The 16318-nt window shown below is 40.5% G+C and overlaps 1 protein-coding gene across 2 annotated transcripts in view; it reads left to right on the top strand.

Moving 5' to 3' along the window:
- The window catches only part of SHTN1 (shootin 1), a 67249-nt gene that overhangs the window by 16063 nt on the left and 34868 nt on the right, over positions 1–16318 (top strand). For both annotated transcript variants that reach the window (XM_074591339.1, XM_074591340.1), the window contains exons 3-8: positions 2158–2218; positions 6755–6849; positions 9035–9203; positions 12493–12590; positions 13563–13644; positions 16207–16301. In XM_074591339.1, coding sequence (XP_074447440.1) covers positions 2158–2218; positions 6755–6849; positions 9035–9203; positions 12493–12590; positions 13563–13644; positions 16207–16301 — 600 coding nt within the window. The remainder of the gene's footprint in view (positions 1–2157; positions 2219–6754; positions 6850–9034; positions 9204–12492; positions 12591–13562; positions 13645–16206; positions 16302–16318) is intronic.

The raw sequence follows: 16318 nt of genomic DNA, 5'->3' as shown, positions 1-16318 counted from the left end.
GAAAATGTTCAGAAAGCTGCAACTGGGAGCAGGAATTGCTCTGCAGAGACCCAAACATACAGACCCTGATTGTGCAGAGAAACAGGCGTAGCTATCAGGAGAATAGTCAGCTTGCCGTGGTCCAAATGGAGCTCTCTCCGCAAATAGCACTCAAGGTGAAGTGGAATAGGTCATTTAACTTCCCCTTTCCCTGCACAGAGGAAGCTGTTACACCTTACAGCGTGCTGCTGGAGGATTTCAGGAGGAGTGTGTCCTGCCATTGGGATAGGGAGTGTACCGCATCCTCTACATCAAGGTTTCCATCAGTAGGAAAGTGTCTTGTTGACTTCCACAGGCAACAGATCAGATTCTTAAAATGCAAATCTTCCTGGTTTTTAAACTGAGCATTAAAAGTGCTTGCTCGCTTAATGTGCAGTGGGCTGAAAGCTTGCAGCATGCAGAAAAATCCGTGGGTGAGGTATGCCAGTGTGGTTACAGTGTCTCTCTTGTAAAACGCAAAGAGCCAGCAGCTCACACTGATCCCCTTTTTGCAGCGGAGCTGTACTCTGCAGGAACAGTCAGAAATACTTTCTTTCTGCGTCTTTTCTGCCTTCTGTTCTTAGACTTCTGCCAGTAAGGTAAGGCAAACTTTTGCTGAGGAAACTGAGAGGGAGGGCAGCAAGATCCATGCACAGATTTCCCTTCCCCACCTCTCCTGTGCAAGATTCTCTAAACAGCTTCTTTGTTAACAGGTCCGGATGAAATGGTGAGTCCTCGTCTGGTGCCCCTTGCTCAGCACATCTTGCACCTTCTGCAGCTCTTCCTTGTTTCACAGCAGCTGGTGACTGACCTGTCCTCCCTACTCAGCCACTGTCACTTGCCTCATCACTCCAGTGCCACTAGAAGGGAGATTGCTTGTTGAGTGCAGCTGCTTTTGGTTCCCACAGGTAGCCATCAGCAGCGGCTTCCAAAGCCTGTGTGGAGGCTGCCCCTGAGAAGATGGCATCCTCTCCTTGCCCAAGAGCAGATCCTTCTTTGGGCCTCATCCAAGGTCCTCCGGGGCTTATAGAAGGGCTCTCTTGAATTTGGCTGCTTTTGATTTGGGCTCTCCCTCTTCTTGTTACTTAACAGCAGGCTCCTTTCCCAGCTAACTCAAAGTGGGTCCTCATGTGGAAAATCTGAAAATCGAGCAGAATCATTTCAGTTTTTTTTTCCCCAGTTCTGTTCCAATGCCCGGTATCCTCGTCATTGCAGTTACACTGTAAGGAGTTCAGTCACGCTTCAGATCTCTCCCCGAAGTTAACTCATGGTCTTACGTTGATTTATTACTGTGAACATACACAGCCGTGTGTGAGGAAGGATGTCTGGTCCGCCGTGTGTGTGAGACACGTTGTGTGCCAGTCATACTTCCCCCCAGGTCATGTGTTTTTCAGTGTGGTTAATCACTGACTGTGTCTCTGTGTCTCTTTACTCATTTCTTTGAGTTCTTTCATTTTCTCATAGAAGGGGTTTTCTTAGAGAAGTCTTTTTCATGTCTGTTTTATTCTTTCTCTTTGAAGAAACCTTTCCATCATAAGATCAGTGATTGCAGCCCTGTGTAGTATTAGTGTTCACCCCCAAATTAATAAAACCTGGGTGATGGGAAATCCTCAAAGTGTGAAAATGAATGTCCTCCCCTCTTCAAGGCCGAAGCTTTGCTTATGGTGTTATGAAACTGAGCAGCATGTCCCTATTTATTGGCATTGAGGTTTTCCTTGCACATGGTAAGTATATAAATGTAGGCCTCTTTTCCAAGCCTATTTGTGTTAAAGACAGTAGACTTAAAGCGTATTATTGACATGCAAAATACTGCTTTTACTGTTGTGTGGAACACGGGTGACTGTTTATATCCGTTTTGGATAATGGGCTCTTCTGAAATATTTTCAGAGTACCTCTGAATTGGAACCTAAAATAAAGTACAAGTTGCCAGTTTGGTTAGGAAATACTCTGGGTAATGAATTTTTTATGCATAGTTTTTATCAGTCTTAGAAGACTGAGAGCAAAAAGAAACAATGCTTTGATAGGTTTCTGTATGTTATTCTGCCCGCAGTTGATCTTTGTTGGTTTTGCATGTTGTGACTGACTGCTAATTAAATAACTGGGATGAGTGTTTCATTTCTATTTTCTCTTCTCCTACAGTGTGACAAAATCAAGCAAGAACGAGATGAGGCTGTCAAAAAACTGGAGGAGTTTCAGAAAAGTAAGTCAATAGTGGGATTTTTTTGGTATAGAGGGTTACAAACATCGCTCCGCGTACTCTGCAGTGCTAACAGTGTGGAGATTCGGGTCCACTTGCTGTTTCTCTTTCAAAGCCTGGTTTCAAGGAGCTAATCCGGTGAGACTTTGACTGTTGTCAGGCTAACAGCTGTCACAGTATTTATATGCTCTGACACAGGTAGCCATTCTTAAGGTGCAAAGTACTGAAAATACAGTGGTACCAATGCGTCTGTCTCACCTGGATTCTGCAAGTGACTTTTGAAATGATGTATGCTTGGGTTGAGTGGGATTTGACCCTATTGCTGAGATTGCTAATAATAGTAATGATAATGGTGATTTTTTTCAAGAAGAAGGAGTAAAACTACTTTAAGCATAGACACACCAATAAAGGTTTTTAGGATGAACTGCTGTCTCTTGATAATTTTTGGAACGAGTTCTGTCTTGTCTGGGCTGTGAGAATGTCAATATTCAGTTTTACACTTTTATGGTAATGGTTCTATTGAAACTGCACGGTGTCTGGAGGCAACAAAGCACATCTAATGGGAGTGGAAGTATCCTAGTGGAATAGCTCCTTAGAAGAGACAATTACAATAGGATTGTGGTCTGTTATGTCTGGTTTGTGCCAGTACGGTGAACTGCACGATGAAGCATCGGAAATGTGGGTGAAGTTAATGCAGGAGAAGGAAATCACATGATCTATACTTTTGTGTGACTCCGTTAATAGAGGAATTTGCTCACTTCTGTTTTATAATTGCTCATATGATACAATTATGGAAAATAATGTAAAATCAACGGGAATCATCTACTGCTCAAAATGATCTTAGATAACTGTTCTGCGAGGCAGGAATGTTCTCTAAGAAGTCTAATTCCTCTGGAAAAAACTGCAGCCTGTTTTGTTTTTGTTATGATACGAGGAATACCAGAGCGTGGCAGAAAATGTCAAGTAGTTAAGACTTAAAATTTGAAGTAATATTTGATGTTGTAAAATTTTATAGGTTTCTTTTATCTTCCTTTCACATTTTTAAAGGACATACCTTGTAAACATAGTGATAAAATGCCAGGAATATTAGGATTTTAAGGCAATAATAGAGCCCATTATTTAAACGACAATATAAAAGGCAATTATATTGATGAAGAGCTACATCGGCTTTGTGTCTGTGAATAAACTTGGCCTGTACTCAGCTTCTATTTGTTCTCCTGGCATAAACACATATTGTGTGTGATTCCAGTTTAATGGGGCCCCGTTTGTATGCCAAGCAGCTGCATTTTAGGCCCTATTGCGTGATTTCATAGCTCTCTGAAAATTGGTTCTATTGAGCACAAGAGATAGAAGGTGGTGGTGGGGGGGAAGGCTTCAACACACAATCATTTCTTTTCAATTGGAGCCAGCAAGGTTGATGACAACATGACCATTGTGTTATAATGATAAGACCACTAAGGATCTGTACCTCTCATCAAGGCTTTCACACAACAGCAGATACAATTTAATTCACTGCTCTGTCAGCAGTGCTGATACCATTATGCCGTCTGTCTCCACAGTTATAATCACTGTCCTCCGAGAAATGCAGTTGAAATGATCTTGAGCAGTCAAAGAAACTCTCAATTAAGGCTGCCACTTCCAATGTGTCAGATTGTGTCTTATGCACTTGGTACAATTTTCACTTCCAATCCTGTTTATTTACAATGTCTACCAGTAATTACGCTTAACATGTCATTTAGTGAGGGTGCCCCTGCCAAGGAGATTGTTGGGTGCTGCAGTACCATTGAGTGGGAGTTTCTCGCAGTCAATGCCATCAGCGGCTTTTAGTCCCTGATGGGATGCAGTAGTAATGTTGATAATGCAAGTATCGTGCTCATCAAGTCATAATTAGATGCCACTCAAATGTGCCACTTGTAATAACAGTGTTGATTCATGTTTTCTCGGTGACTGCAACTACTAATTAGTTAAGTGGTTTTTGGTTGGCCTGCATTTGCTGCGGATTATTATTACCCCTGAAAAAAACTGTCAAGGTTAGAGATGTTTCAGGCCACTTAGTGCTGCTTTATGAATTTTAATATTGACATAATAAGAACTTTGGACAGACTTAGGAAATAATATATTTTTGTATTTAATTTGGAAAGATTTTTTTCCCCTGAGTTAATCATAATTGCAGGTTAATTAAGTTTAAATGAACCAAGAGTAATCCCTAGTTCTGCCATGTGAGCCCAGTCCTTGTTTCCTAACTTCAGCTTTGCTTGAGGCCATTAGATTCCTGTCTGTAAAATGGGAGCAGCTCTGTATCTCCACTGCCCCCTCATCCTGCCCAAAGCACTTCATTGCTCCAAATTCCCAGAGCTAGGTAGAATAAAAACAGGAGAGATATGGACATGTACTACCTGAAGCTTTTCCTCTCTCAAATTAAATATAGCAGCTGGTACGGCACGCTTGGAGCAGATACTTTCTCCAAAGTCAGAAAATAAAAAGACAACCAAGAAAGAGGTGTGTTGCTCTGCTGTTAAAAGACTTCACGTGAATATAGTTTCTGGGACAAGATTTCTTAATACTCTGCCCTGCTCTTTTTGTTTTGGCTGCTCATATTTTGTAGAACTTGTTTCTTGCATGCAGCTACTGGTTTGAAAGCAAACTTCAATGTATTCCTAGTTTCCTATGTTATTAAGGAAAACATTCGTTAATATTGACTAAGTATCAGTATAGCTGCATAAATAACACTTGTTTACAGCCTGCTTTTTCTTATCCTAAACTCCTGTTTTGTAGGAGTTTAAGATGACCTCTGGATATCAAAGAGGACTTAGGTATCTCCCTTCAGTATTCAGGCAAAAGTCTTGGAAGAGGGCAATCTGACTTTCTATTCAGTATTATGAAATCACTAGTTTTTAAAGCTTATCTTCATGAAAATGAAAAGAAATACTAGAGAAATTCCTCCATATTTACACTGTATTCTTCCATCCTTGTTCCTGCTCCGAAGTATTGTTCAGCTGCGAATAGTCCTTTCTGCATATTGAAATCCTGACACTGGGCTGAAAAGGAGTCTGCCTCATCAAGTGACTTGTGGAATTAGGCTCCAGGCTGCTGCTTAGGATGACTAAGGGTGCTAGGAGCCAAGGAGGAGCTGTGTCAATGAGCAAGGTGCTAGCCTGAGAAATGGGAAGCTTTTGTTGGGTTTCCTGCTTTGCTCCAGATCCCCAGTGCAACTTGAAGCTTGTCACTTAGAAGATGACTTTCAATAGTAGTCAAATACCAATGTACTGCTGGAAGTTGAGAGGAATTGCAAGCCAAAACAAATCTGTGCTTTCAAATGTCCTCTAGCTCATGCTGGTGTCCTACGTTACAATACTTGATTTGTTCCAATAACTTGTTGGTCACTCTAGGAATATAGTGATGTGTACTCACTGCGGTAATAAGGATCCTGGAAGTGCAAAGGACAGCTGTGTCTCTTGCTCTTCCAGCTGTGACATCAAATACAGAGGCACAGTCGTGTATTTCAGAAGCAGTCAGGCAGCTCGCTCTCGGCCCTGGTCTCACGGAAGATTGTGTGTGTCCATGTGTGTGTGCTGGTGTCTGAATCTGTGTAGGACTGTGAGGGCAGGCTGTGAGACCACAGTGCTTATTTTAGGATGTGCTCAAGCACACGGAGACTTCAGATAAGGAACAGTTTGGCCATTCCAGCCATATAGTAATACAGAACTTGGGTTGTTCAGCTGAGGTTGTCAAAAATCGAACAGTGCAAGCACTGTTGAGTTTCCATCAGGATTGCATCCATCAGGGGTGTATCCCAGCTGTGGCAGATAATGTCAAAGCTGGTGGGCAGAACTAGAAGAAGGAACTGTGCTGTGCTGATGGTTTGACTTCAGTGGAGCATGTACTGTTGGAGGCACCATAACATATGGAGGCTTTGGTCGCATAACTCCTTTCTCCATTTCCTAGTAAACTTGCCCCAGGCCTGTGCTATATGTCCCTGCTGCAGCTCTTCTTGTACAGTGTGTTTAGCAAGTATGATGATACTTAAAACACTATATAAACCTGAAGACCAGAAGGTGAAAATAATCTTTGTAAGACACTTTAGTTGATCTTGCGGTTTAAAAATATCAAGGTTCCAATCTTCTGACAACAGCATCCATACCAAATTTTCAAGAGGACTATGGTGGCAATCTGAAGGGGCAATCCTAGTTGTCTGACTGATTCCTCAAGTGTTAATGAAATAAAGATGGTGAATGATGATGGTCAGGGGGGCTCCTGCTGGCCTTCTACCTCCATAAGCTTATGCTCAGTTCTCCAGTTCCCCCTCTAATGCTGCAGACGTGGCTTGAGAGAGTTGCTTAAAGCAATGAACCAGACATTCAGTGTTCAAAACAGTTTCTACCCATGGAGACTATCTAAGTACATACTTGCCTGTATTTGAAATGCTTACATAGAAAGTTAACAGAAAAAGATGTAATATTTCGGATCATGGGATGCATGTGTCAACTTCATGTGTCAAATGCAGGAAAATACTGACTAATTTTTCAACTCTTCCCCTAGTTTCTCACATGGTTATTGAGGAAGTAAACTGTATTCAGAACCATCTTGAAATTGAGAAGACGTGCCGTGAAAGTGCTGAGGCTTTGGCTTCTAAGGTGAGAAGAATTATGATGATTCTGTTTCATCTGATTTGTTTTTTATTTTTTAACTTGAGATTGTGTGCATGTCCCGTGTAGTTTTCATATAATCTTGCAGATCTGTGAAATTGTTTTGAAGTGGCAAAAACTGTAAGCCATATGCAAGATGCAAAATACAATTCCTGCCTTTAAAGAAAAAAAAAAAACCAACAACATTTTAATTTAGTTCTGTTTTGGAACAGTAAGTCATGGACCACCATCTTGATATGTAGTCTTTATATGCATTTAGGTTAAATGGAAAACAAGTTTTAGAACTGTCCTGTGTGAGATATAAAACAATAATGAGCATTTCAGTGTCTAAATCAAATGGAAAAAGTCAACCACTGCATTACATTTCAGGTGATTGTTTATGAAAGCAAAGCGAGGGCAGGGGAAAGGTGACCTCCGCTGCTCTGTTGATTGCGTCTAGTCTGATGAATTTAGCGAGTGTGTAATTTTCTATATTCCATCTCATCAGAAGTGCATTATTATTAAAGAATGTTTTTATCTCTCTGTTATATATTTTTGGTTGTGTAAAATGCATCTGAGCCACTTCATCAGAAAATGGATTACAGCAATTTTGAACCAAATTTCATTAGCAATGCTGACTGCCTTTTTTTTTCTTTTCTTTTTTTTTTTTTTTTCTTTTCCCCCTTCCCATCCCCTGCCCAAAGTACATCCTTAGATATGGTAAAAATCACACCAGCAAGAAATCACTTTAATTTAGATGCATTAGCAATGTACTTTCTGGAGGTATTTACTTAATTGTTTGCATAATGACACTATATTAGAATTTATAAGAGAGACAATCAGCATATAAGTAAGAAAATGAACATATTTATGCAACTTTTCTTTTCTGTGCTTTTCCTGTAATGCACATACAGGGGCAGTTCAAAGACTAGCTTTACCCCATGGGCTTGCTTTGCCAAAGCTGATTTGTTTGTTACTGTGAGCTGACGAAATAAGGTTCCTTACACCACCCTTCCCACTCCCTCAGTTTCATTCTTTGGGAATGAGATGAAGAAATCCTTGAGTAAATCTCCCGTAGTTGGGGGGGCTGAGGAAATACGGGATCAAAGATGGTTGCTTAGGTAAAACTTCCAGGTCAGCTTAACTGTTCAGTATATGTTTTATTTCCAGGTAAATATTGGACTTCTGAAGTGCATGTTGACTTGAACATGTTGTACGTCATTAGTAGGAAATTGAAACTCATTCTTAGACCTGAATGCAGGGAATGCTTGGCTGGTGGGTGGGCAGTCACCCCAGTACATGCCTCAACACCCCTGAGACTGTGCTGAGCTTGCTGAGACCTGCTGGCATGGGGTGTCTGGATGCAGAACTGTGAAAGAAATTATGAGAATGAAACATTTGCAGCAGTCTCTGTTGTTTAGTTTTTCCTGGCACCTTGGTCAAGACGAGATGCCTTATAGAACCTCTTCTGTATCGTCTACCAACCAGGCACGTGTTTAAGCATCCAGCCCAGAGTGGTTTCTGACTTGTGGTTTGACCAATAAAGAATTGGTTTATGATACAGTTTTCATCTTACATATACTGATTCTACAGTAGTAATTCTGGAGAATTGAAAATAATTCAAAAGAATTTTGAGGTAATTCTGCCATGACTGGGAGTATAGTAGTTGTGGTGTTTGTAGTTTATAAGCAAAATCAGGGCAGAGGAGGTGGTAAGAATTTTCATTTGACCAATTGATATAGCTGGCAAAACCAGATGAGCTTTCAGGAGCACAGGCCCTTCTTCAGGTCATTCAGTGAGGGCTCCTGTTGGTGCTGGTACATGCTTAAGGGTAAGGAGCTGAAGCAGCTATCACAAAGAATGTGTAGCATTAAGTAAACTTGATAGTTGATTTGATTTGATTTGATCCTACACAGGGTATGTATTAGTCAGAATTACGAGCAAGGAAAGAAGGGCATGGATGAAGCATCATGTTGAATTCAAGCCTCCTCAGAGGAGAAAGAGGACAAGCTTCCCATCTTCAGACCATTTTAATGTTGAATGGAGCATTTAATCTAATGTCGCTTTGTCGTCTTTGATAGATCTTTTAATGATAAGGGAGGAAAAAAAATACAGTTGACTTTTTTTTTTCCTTGCACAGCAGCTTAAAGACAGACTAACTAGCTTCTTACTGTTTGTGCTTCTCAACTTTCAGCTGAACAAAGAAAATAAGACCTTGAAAAGAATTAGTATGCTTTATATGGCAAAACTGGGCCCAGAAATTATCACTGAAGAGATTAACATTGATGGGGACGATTCATCCGCAGATACAGAAGCGAACTCTGGATCATGCAGTTCCGTGCATTGTCAGCAGCAAATGAAAGGTGAGTGTTGCTGCTGAGCCTACACCACTGTACAAGGCAAAAGTTGTCTAAAGAATGGCAGTATTGGTTTGGACCAGAGATCCATCTGGCTCCGAGCCATGCTTCTGAGAGGGGTCATCAAAGGATTTCCAGGAAGGACTGTAAGAACATGGTAGGCTTGTAGCGATACTGTGTAATGTATATGGTGGATATACAGCTTGCAAAGTAAGTTATGATGCAAAATGGTATCTACACAGCTAAGAGTTCAATGTTACTGAGGCACTGAAAGAAATATTTCTTCAGATCCTTAACAAAGTAAAAGTTAAGCAGAAGGACAAGGTCACCTTGGCATTGCTTGAACTGCAATGGCACTATTTCAAAGCCTGTAAGACAGGACTCTCCATTTCTATTTCCATTATGTACCTTTGTGTGCACAAACTCCATTCATATTCCAGAGCTATTCCCAAAGAAGCAACTTAAAAAGGGGCTGTTGTACTGGGTACAACAGCAAAGCTTGGGAACACGGAAGTACACTGGTAAGAGAAATCTGTGCTTTATTAAGAAATTTCTGGTTCTTTTTTGAAAGGCAATTTTTATTTCTGTAATCCAAAATCTGCCTTCCTTTCTTGTCTAACTCTGTGATGAAGACACCGTGATTCTGTATGTTGTTATATCATAATATTAAAAAAATACATTCTTCATTTGGTGATAGAGAGAGATTAAGTGGTTCACTTTTGGGGGAAAAAAAAAGCTTTCACTTTTTTCTGATAGTAAGTTGCAATAACAAATGATGTGTAAGTGCAGCTTTCCTGAACTTTCAGCCTGACCTTGTTAATTGTTTTCTGTTGGAATGCAGCAGCTTTAATGAAGTGGCACAGAGTATCACTGAGAAAAAAGAATGAGTGTTGTAAAAATGCTTTAAAAAAAAATCCCACCCAAGAAATAAGATGTCATAGTACACATCTATAATAAGCAGTTTTCCATCCTATAGATGCGGGAAGAGAGGAGAGCGGTGTGATCCACACCATGCAACCCATCTGAATCGGAAATAAATCTGGAATTCCTCCTGTCTTTTATTAGAGAAGGATGTCAAGGATACATTTAAAGAGAGCAAAGACTCTGGCTGCAGATCAGAGAACGTGGTTAGGAGGGTAGCAGGGTCAAATGAGAGAAACATTTGAAGAGCAGCTCTGATGCATATGCTTTCTGTCTTGATGAAGAAGTCATTAAAGAACGAAATGTGGTGTGTTGTAAAGGATTTAGAATTCCTGGCTTCTGCTCCTCTCTTTGGCCTTATCATTAAATGTTAATGACCTTACTTTTACAAGTGCTGAGTATTTTTAAAAGCATTGACATCGCATTAGCTGTAGGAGAAGATATTCCATTGCTGTGCCTGGAGAGAAGCATGTGCGTGCGTATGGTAGCAGAGAGATTTATCAGATCTCTGTGGTGGACCAGAAGGCAGCGTTAGGGCTGTGTCCCTAGCCTAAGCCAAGCTGCACGGCGTTCATCTGCAGGGAAAAACCTGAAGTTACACCTTGGCTTACCTGCTAAGTGAAAGACCATATGCAATGAAAGATGTGTTTTCAAAACTCCCCTTAATGCTTTCTGGTGTTGCCCAAGGTGAGAACTGCTCTTATATGCATGTTTATGATTCCAAGGAGTTGGGCATTGTGTTGGAAACCTTGGAAGCCTTTTAGCCTTCTTACCATTCAACAAAATACTGAAAGGTTCTTGGAATGATTCCTTCCCTCCCGCCACTTTTCTGTAAGGATATACGAATAAGGTAGTACAATCTGAGGCTCTTTGATTAAAATCTTTTATTTATTAAAGGGATAAAATTTTGTCCCTCAGATACCTTTTCTGTTTTTGCTATCTCGTACGTTCGGGAAAGGTGATAGTAAAGCTGTAGTTCCTAATCGAAGTGTAGAGCGGTCTCAGAGCAGTACCTGAAATTCATTTGTAGGTTTTGGGTTTTCTTTTTCTTTTTAGGTGACCTTTTGGATATAATGAGAACTGAAAACTACACTGTATTAGTCGAGCAGTTTAGTGCATACCCTGTATCTGAAAAGAAACGTTTCTTGTGGACACTTACAAAGATTTAGTTATATGGATATGCTTTCTTCTCTGTATGAGGTTGTTATACATATTGTTAGACCTGACCTAGTCCAGCAACCAGAAATTTCAGTGAGACCTTTTTTTTCCTCTTAATTTCACTAGAAGGCACAAATCCATAAAGCAGACAACTTGGTTCAAGAATCTTCTGGGAAAACAAGTGTGTTTATTTACTTTAGAATGTGTGTGCCTTTAATTTGGAGGAAAATAAATCCGAGGCTCCTGAGTTGGGGATGGGGGGGGGCTGGAGTAGAATCAACCTTTTCAGGTTGTGAGACCAAACAGAATGACATCCAGCATGTCATCATCATCTGCAATTGATTAGCGACAATTTTCTCAACTCGTGGCTGGTATTCAATGAACAGCAGTGCTATGAAATACTGGAAGCAGGTGGGGAATGAGAGCACTTACTGCAAGCTAATATATATCAATAAATTTATATTTTTGCGGTGTTTTTATGTTAACCTAAACCTTGATATATTATGTATGCAAACTGATCTCCTGTTAAGAAGTGATTATAATCAAATGTTTTATTCCATTGTGAATTTAATTTATTTCATATTTTGATAATTAAGGAACAAAAATTCTGAGGGGAAAATTACAAGCATTAGCTCTTCCATCAGTAAAGGTTATATTCTGACTCTGTTCACATAATGTTACAAAGACTATAAATTGGCAGCTGTTCAGGACAATTTCTTCAGTGAAAACCTCCCAAGTATTAACTGCCTGTTGTTTTGTTTATTTCCCTTGTGACAAGAACTCATGATCCAAAAAGAATTGAAGTGCATTAATTTGTTCTAAAGGACGCCTGTCAAAAATTGCTTTCTGCTACCTCCGTACCAGAGTCTCTGTGATGTGACAGTCTCCTGAGTAGGACTGAGGATACTCTGTGGTGGCAGGATTGGCCCCGTTATGGCAGGGAATGAATCATTCAGAATGCAAATAAAGACGGCAGTGCTGAACAAGGCAGCCTACCTCAATAGAGTAAATCTGAAACTGTGGCCCAGTTATAGATCTGTTACTTGACACTTATGCAAAGTCCCTAAATTATTGAGGATGTACCTTGAATACAACTGATGCTTTGTATGCAGTTAAGGTGTTTCATATTCGGTTGTACTTGCATTGCTATGACATTCACTTTGTTGTTTTCTTCTGAGAATAAAATATATTTTTCATTTCCTTCCTCAAACTGTAGAGCTGCGAGATCAAATCATATCTGTTCATGAGGAAAAGAAGACCTTAGCCATTGAACTGGAAAACCTGAGGTGCAAACTTGTAGAAGTAATTGAAGAAGTATGTATTGTACCATGGAAGGCGAGACCACGTTAGTGTGTAGTCAGTACTTTTTGTATCTAATTTTGCTAAAAACGCTCAGTTGTGAAGTTAATTGAATACTATCTAATCGCAAGTCCTGCCAGCCTGCCCATATGATGGACCACTTAGGGCATATGCCTAGAAGAGGCCTTCTACGTCAGAGTCCAGTCTGCTGCTGTTGCTGGCACATGACTTTTCATGATCTGTTTTAATGCCCAAATTATAACTCTCATCTCCAGTTCCTGACAACCCCTCACCCATCACAGCCTGCGGGCTTTTTTTTTTTATTTCCTTAAACCTGTGATGTGCAAGAAATACTTCTGGAGAATGTCCAGTTTAATCACTGGTGCTACTTCATTGAGCATATCCTTGAGTTTAGCCATTGGCAGTGCCCTGTCATGGTAATTAGACCAGCAAATTGGCTTTTTGAGCCAGCACAGTTTCATTCCTGCTTGAAAAGTGGATAAGCCATGTACTGATGCAAATCAGGACTTAGTGGCTCTTCCTGTCTATGCAACACTTGCATTCAGAAAGACACAGCTGACAGCTCTTGGACAATAAACAGAGCCCAGGAAAAAAACTAAAACAGCAGCCTGACTATATTAAAATGCAAACAGTCAAGGGCAAGCTAGTAACTTATCAACGAGGTGCTATGGTGCCTCATCCTGAAATGTTCTAAAGATGTATATTTGCAGCTGTGACTCGTACGTGCCATCAAACTGGGCCATGGGAGCCCCATGTGAAGGATTAGTTCATAACCCTTTAATGCCATCTGTTATGGGGTCTGTGATTTGGGGTAAAAGTGCTTTCCATCCCACTGGAAACCCTAAGATCAAGGCAAACCTAAGAAACAGAATTATTGAAAGCAAAATATTGCTTGCCTTATGTCTTGCTATATGCCTTACGCCACTAACGAAAATACTCTTGTTTTTGATCTTTACGCTTTTCTAGGGGAATAAAGTGAAAGAAGAAAAGGCTGTTTTGACAGCAGAAGTTAATAAGCAGCAAAAACTGTTGGAGAAGTGTAACAGAGGTGGGTGGTCTCTAACATTTTGCTACATCCTTTGCAGAAGCTTCAGAGCTTTTATATTGTAGTACAAAGAGTAGGTTACAGAACAGTGACTTGATCCAGATCTGACACTTGGCCTTATTGCTGCAGGCACTGCATAAACACACAGACTATTCTAGATTGTCTCTGCTCCAGGAAAATGTGACACTGTAAATAGCAGGTTTAATGTGAGAATAGAAAAACTTTTTGCTCTGTGGCATAAGTGGCAAGCTGGGACAGGAAGGCAGTCCTTCAGAGATGGAGTTCAAACCTTAATCTCCAGTTTTCCTAAATCATTACATTGCCTTCCTTTTAGTTGGGACACAGCTGATAATTTTGAATATCTAAAGACTTAGCAACTTGCAAGTTCAGAGGATGATGAGAAAAAGGCAAGAGTGCTGGGAATGAGATAAACAGGATTTCCAAGTTATGGAAGGAAAGCAGAGAAAGTCTACAAAGACAGGGCTCAGAAAAGGAAAGCTTTTGTTTAATGAAGGTGAGTGCTTCCCATGAGAAATAGTTGACCCAAAGGTAGTTCAGAGGGGAGGGTAAAGACTTTAGTGCCTTGGATTACTGTGCCCTTTTCTCTTGTTGCTGATTTAGCTTTGTAAAATTAAAAATTGTTTGGATAAAAGACTCTTTGGCTGTTTCATATTTTCCTGAAGTGGAAGACGATGGGCCTGGCCTCTAATGCCTGCCTGTCTTGATACCTTACTTGTTCTACCTTCCAAAAGCATTTAGTTATTTGTTCAGCCGCACCTTAACAATACATCCTGGAGGTCTTCAGACGCGTTCACCGTTATTCTGATTTATCTTCACGTTGTTCCTGTGCAAGTTTTACTTGCTCACCTGGGAGGATAAATAAAAAGCTCTTAAGACGTCTCCCAGGACTTCTGAAACGTTTGTTAGGCAGTGAAGAGAATGGCCAGGGCTGCCCCTTCACACGGAAGGACCTGTGGAAACAGCCACAGCTACGTAGTGAAAATACAGAAGATAAGTGCAATCTTTGGAGTAGTGAAGACTCCAATCATGCCATGGCCTTCTGCTAATAATATTCTCTTTTTCTTTGGAAAAAAGTCCAAAATCAGCATAGTCCATGTTTTCAAGGAAAGAGCTGAGTTTTGAATACAGAGAAATGTATGAAGTTCTAGTGGGAAATGATTATCTTTTTCCTTTACTGTTCAGGGGGCCAGTGTCTCATCTTCTACGAGTGCTGCAGCTGTCTGTCAGCATAGGGAGAGGAGGTTTGCATAGTAGGGTATATTCTGTAAGCTTCCGCCAAGTGTTCATCTCTTACCTCTTTCATGTGTCTGCATTGCTTGCGTCTGTGACAGGCAGTACTTGAAGACTCTCGAAACACCAAACTTTGCAAAGGTTGATTAGACAGACGGGCTTGAAGAAGGTTTTGGTGGGATAGTGTGGCAGATCAAATGTTTCTGATATGTTTTCTTTTTTCTAAGCACAATCAAAAAAAGAACAACCCCTTGTTTCACGTTTGCCTGTTTTTCAGGAAGGAGGTGTTATATGAGGTTAGGTCCTGATGCACAGGCAAATAAAACAGGATTTTTTTCTATGTTTGAAATGAGTACCAAAGTATTTATTCAATACCTGCTGTATTCGGTGTCTGTGTGGCACTGGCTTGGAGCTGTGTAATCAGTATGTTTCAGTCAGAGTTGGGGAATTTATCTTGAATCTTTCTAAGTGTGTGGGTTGTTTGGGGTTTTTTTTGTTGTGGTTTGTCTTTGCAAATTAACGTAATTTTGAGAGTCAGGTGGTCTGGAATGTGTATCCCACACTCTGAACTACCACTTACTGTATGTAGCTTTAAAAACTGGTATGCTCGTCTCCAAAGAAGCACAGAACTTATGTAGGACAGTGTTAGAAATCCAACATGATCATCCTGCAAACTAGTCTTCAGCCAGTTAGAGCTAAAGCTTATTCCAGTGGTCACTGAGACATGTTAAGCATAAATGATGCTTGAGTACTTACAAATGATCCTTGTTGTCCTGGATTGAGGCCGGTTCAGAATATTTTGGGGAAGCACAGTTAGCTTTAGCCTTGCTTTTGTGAGCACAGTTTAAATACAGGCAACACAAAAAGCAACTGCTTTTTTCTTTAAATCTCTGTTGTGAAGGCACCCATCAAACCTCACTCAAACCAGGCAGGCAAATACAGATGCCTCCAGAATAGCATAGTAATCTTTGATAGGTTCAACAAGGCTCTCTTGAGGCTTTGATTGCTCACATCCAAAGAGGTGAAATACGGCCTGTGCTACACGCGTTACTGGAGTTTTGAGTCTAGGGGAGAGGAGTACTACACTGTTCAGAAAATAAGTAATTGTGCATCTCTATATTGTGAGGTTTAGAGCAAACAGGACAAAAATTGCAAAGGGGACTGTACACAGAAATGTAAAACTAAGTTATACCTTCATTCAGGGATTCATGGTGCTGGGGAATAACAGCTTATCTGGGTAAATCAAGCAGTACTTTCATCTTATTTTGATCCATTCCACTTTTCCTTCTGATCTTGTTTTATTCATATGAACAGTGTCTGTGCTGGCAGTTGAGGAATATGAAGAGCTTCACGTAAACTTTGAACTGGAAAAGAACCTGCGGAAGAAAGCAGAGTCATTTGCACAAGAGGTGAGTAGTCAAGAAAA

This window comes from Larus michahellis, chromosome 6, assembly GCF_964199755.1.
Source record: "Larus michahellis chromosome 6, bLarMic1.1, whole genome shotgun sequence".
In the NCBI taxonomy this organism is placed as follows: Eukaryota; Metazoa; Chordata; class Aves; order Charadriiformes; family Laridae; genus Larus; species Larus michahellis.
The sequence above is the reverse complement of the archived record's forward strand: the minus strand, read 5'-3'. Positions and strand labels throughout refer to the sequence as shown.